The following is a 1,676-nucleotide window of genomic DNA, read 5'->3' as shown; positions in this document are numbered from 1 at the left end:
CGGCGGCACACAAGCGGCTGGGCGGCAAACACCTGGGGCAGCAGCCTGACCTGGCCAAAGGGCTTGAAGTTCTCTTCCGTGATGTCCACGGCCTTGAGCTGCACCACGTGCCGCTGCTGCTGCTGCTGCTGCTCCGCCGGCACCTGCTGTTGTACCGCCATGGCGGCACACCGCCGCCGCTGCTGCTGCCGCCTTTGAGGCGCGGCGCCGGCGGTTTGATCCGGTGGCGGCCCTGTGCCCCAGTGCCGCCCAAACTTCCAGCACAGACCCTGCGCACGCGCGCAGCCGCCGACTTGCGCGTGCTTCTGCAGAGGGGCAGCGGCCATGCGGCCTTGGAAGATTGCCTGGGTGCTGTAGGAGCTTAGTTTGAGAAGATCTGAACGCCCCGAGCCGCGAACCCCACATTTCCCAAGACCCGCGCCAGCTCACCCTCATCTGGAGCGGATCGGTCGCCTGCCGGCCAAAACAGGGGCCCGCAGCACCCCAGGCGCCCACACACCCGTCTGCGGCTCGCTTGGATCCACTGAGGAGCGTCAGGCGGGCGCTGGGCAGTCTAGACGCCCAGCCATTCGAGCGGGGAGGGCCAGCGCGTGTCGAGCCCCTCCGCCGCCGCCGCGCCTCCAGGCGGTTTCCCAGCATGGCGGAAGCGGCCATGGCCAGCGCCGGCGGCCTGCAGCTTCGCAGCCCCAGGGCGCCCCCTCCCGCCCCCCATCTCCAGCAGCAGCGCCGCCGCCCGCAGCCGCGCTGCCGCGCCCGCAGCAGCGAGCAGGCGGCGGGCCGGGCCACGCCCCTGGACGTCATGCGCAGCGACATTTCTTTCCTGGAGCACCGCACGGGGCTGGACCTGCTGACCCCGCTGGAGGCGGTGGCAAAGGCGCATGTGGAGGCGCACGATGAGGTGCGGCGACAGGCCTGGCTTTTTCGGGGTGATGCCTGTGCCAGCTGTGCCAGCGCAGCAGCAGCACACCACGCGTCAATGCTGGCCTGGCCGCCTGCCGCTGCGCGCGAACCTGCGGCTGTCGACGTAGCCGTGGCATTCCACGGCCGGGCATCGGTGCATCGCCGCCGCATTCTGTGCGGCGGGTGCTGCGCGGTGCCTGTGCCGGCGTGTGCGCCGAACCGTCGTCTGCCGCCCCCCTGCCGCGCCTGTGCAGGTGGTGGCGGTGCTGAACCCCATCGCCGGGGAGCAGATGCAGCGGCATCTGGAGGAGCAGATAGCGGGGATGCAGCGAGAGCTGGCGGCGGCGCACACCCAGATCCACCGCTCAGAGGGGCGCCTGCAGGACACGGTGCAGCACCTGACGCGGCTGGAGGGCAGCGTGCGGCAGGCGTTTGGCGGGGCCGCCGAGGCGCCCCCCGCCGCGCGCAGCGCGGGCGGCGCGGCGGCCTCGGCGGCCGCCACCGCCGCGGCCTCCACGCAGACCGCCACTAGCACGCCGGCGCCGGCGCACACGCAGCAGGCGCCGCGGCGGGCGCAGCAGCAGCGGCAGCGGCGCGGGCGGGACGACGGGCTGGCCAGCAGCCTTACCCTGCCGGAGCAGCTCAAGGACCATTGGTTCCCGGCAGAGTTCAGCGCCAGCCTGGCGGAGGGCAAGATGGTGCCCTTTGAGCTGTTTGGCCAGGTGAGGGGCGGGGACGGGGCGGCGGGGGGGGGGGGGGTTCGGCCCGGCGCGGCG

General features: G+C 73.1%; 1 protein-coding gene across 1 annotated transcript in view; it reads left to right on the top strand.

Annotated features, from left to right (window-relative positions):
* Positions 1-637: 637 nt before the first annotated feature.
* The window catches only part of CHLNCDRAFT_136354 (hypothetical protein), a gene marked incomplete at both ends in the record, with an annotated part of 6,073 nt that continues 5,034 nt past the window's right edge, over positions 638-1,676 (top strand). The window contains 2 exons of the mRNA XM_005845791.1: positions 638-898; positions 1,155-1,622. Of these exons, the coding sequence (XP_005845853.1) occupies positions 638-898; positions 1,155-1,622 (729 nt within the window). The remainder of the gene's footprint in view (positions 899-1,154; positions 1,623-1,676) is intronic.

The sequence above is a fragment of the Chlorella variabilis genome (genome assembly GCF_000147415.1).
Source record: "Chlorella variabilis unplaced genomic scaffold CHLNCscaffold_16, whole genome shotgun sequence".
NCBI lineage: Eukaryota > Viridiplantae > Chlorophyta > Trebouxiophyceae > Chlorellales > Chlorellaceae > Chlorella > Chlorella variabilis.
The sequence above is the reverse complement of the archived record's forward strand: the minus strand, read 5'-3'. Positions and strand labels throughout refer to the sequence as shown.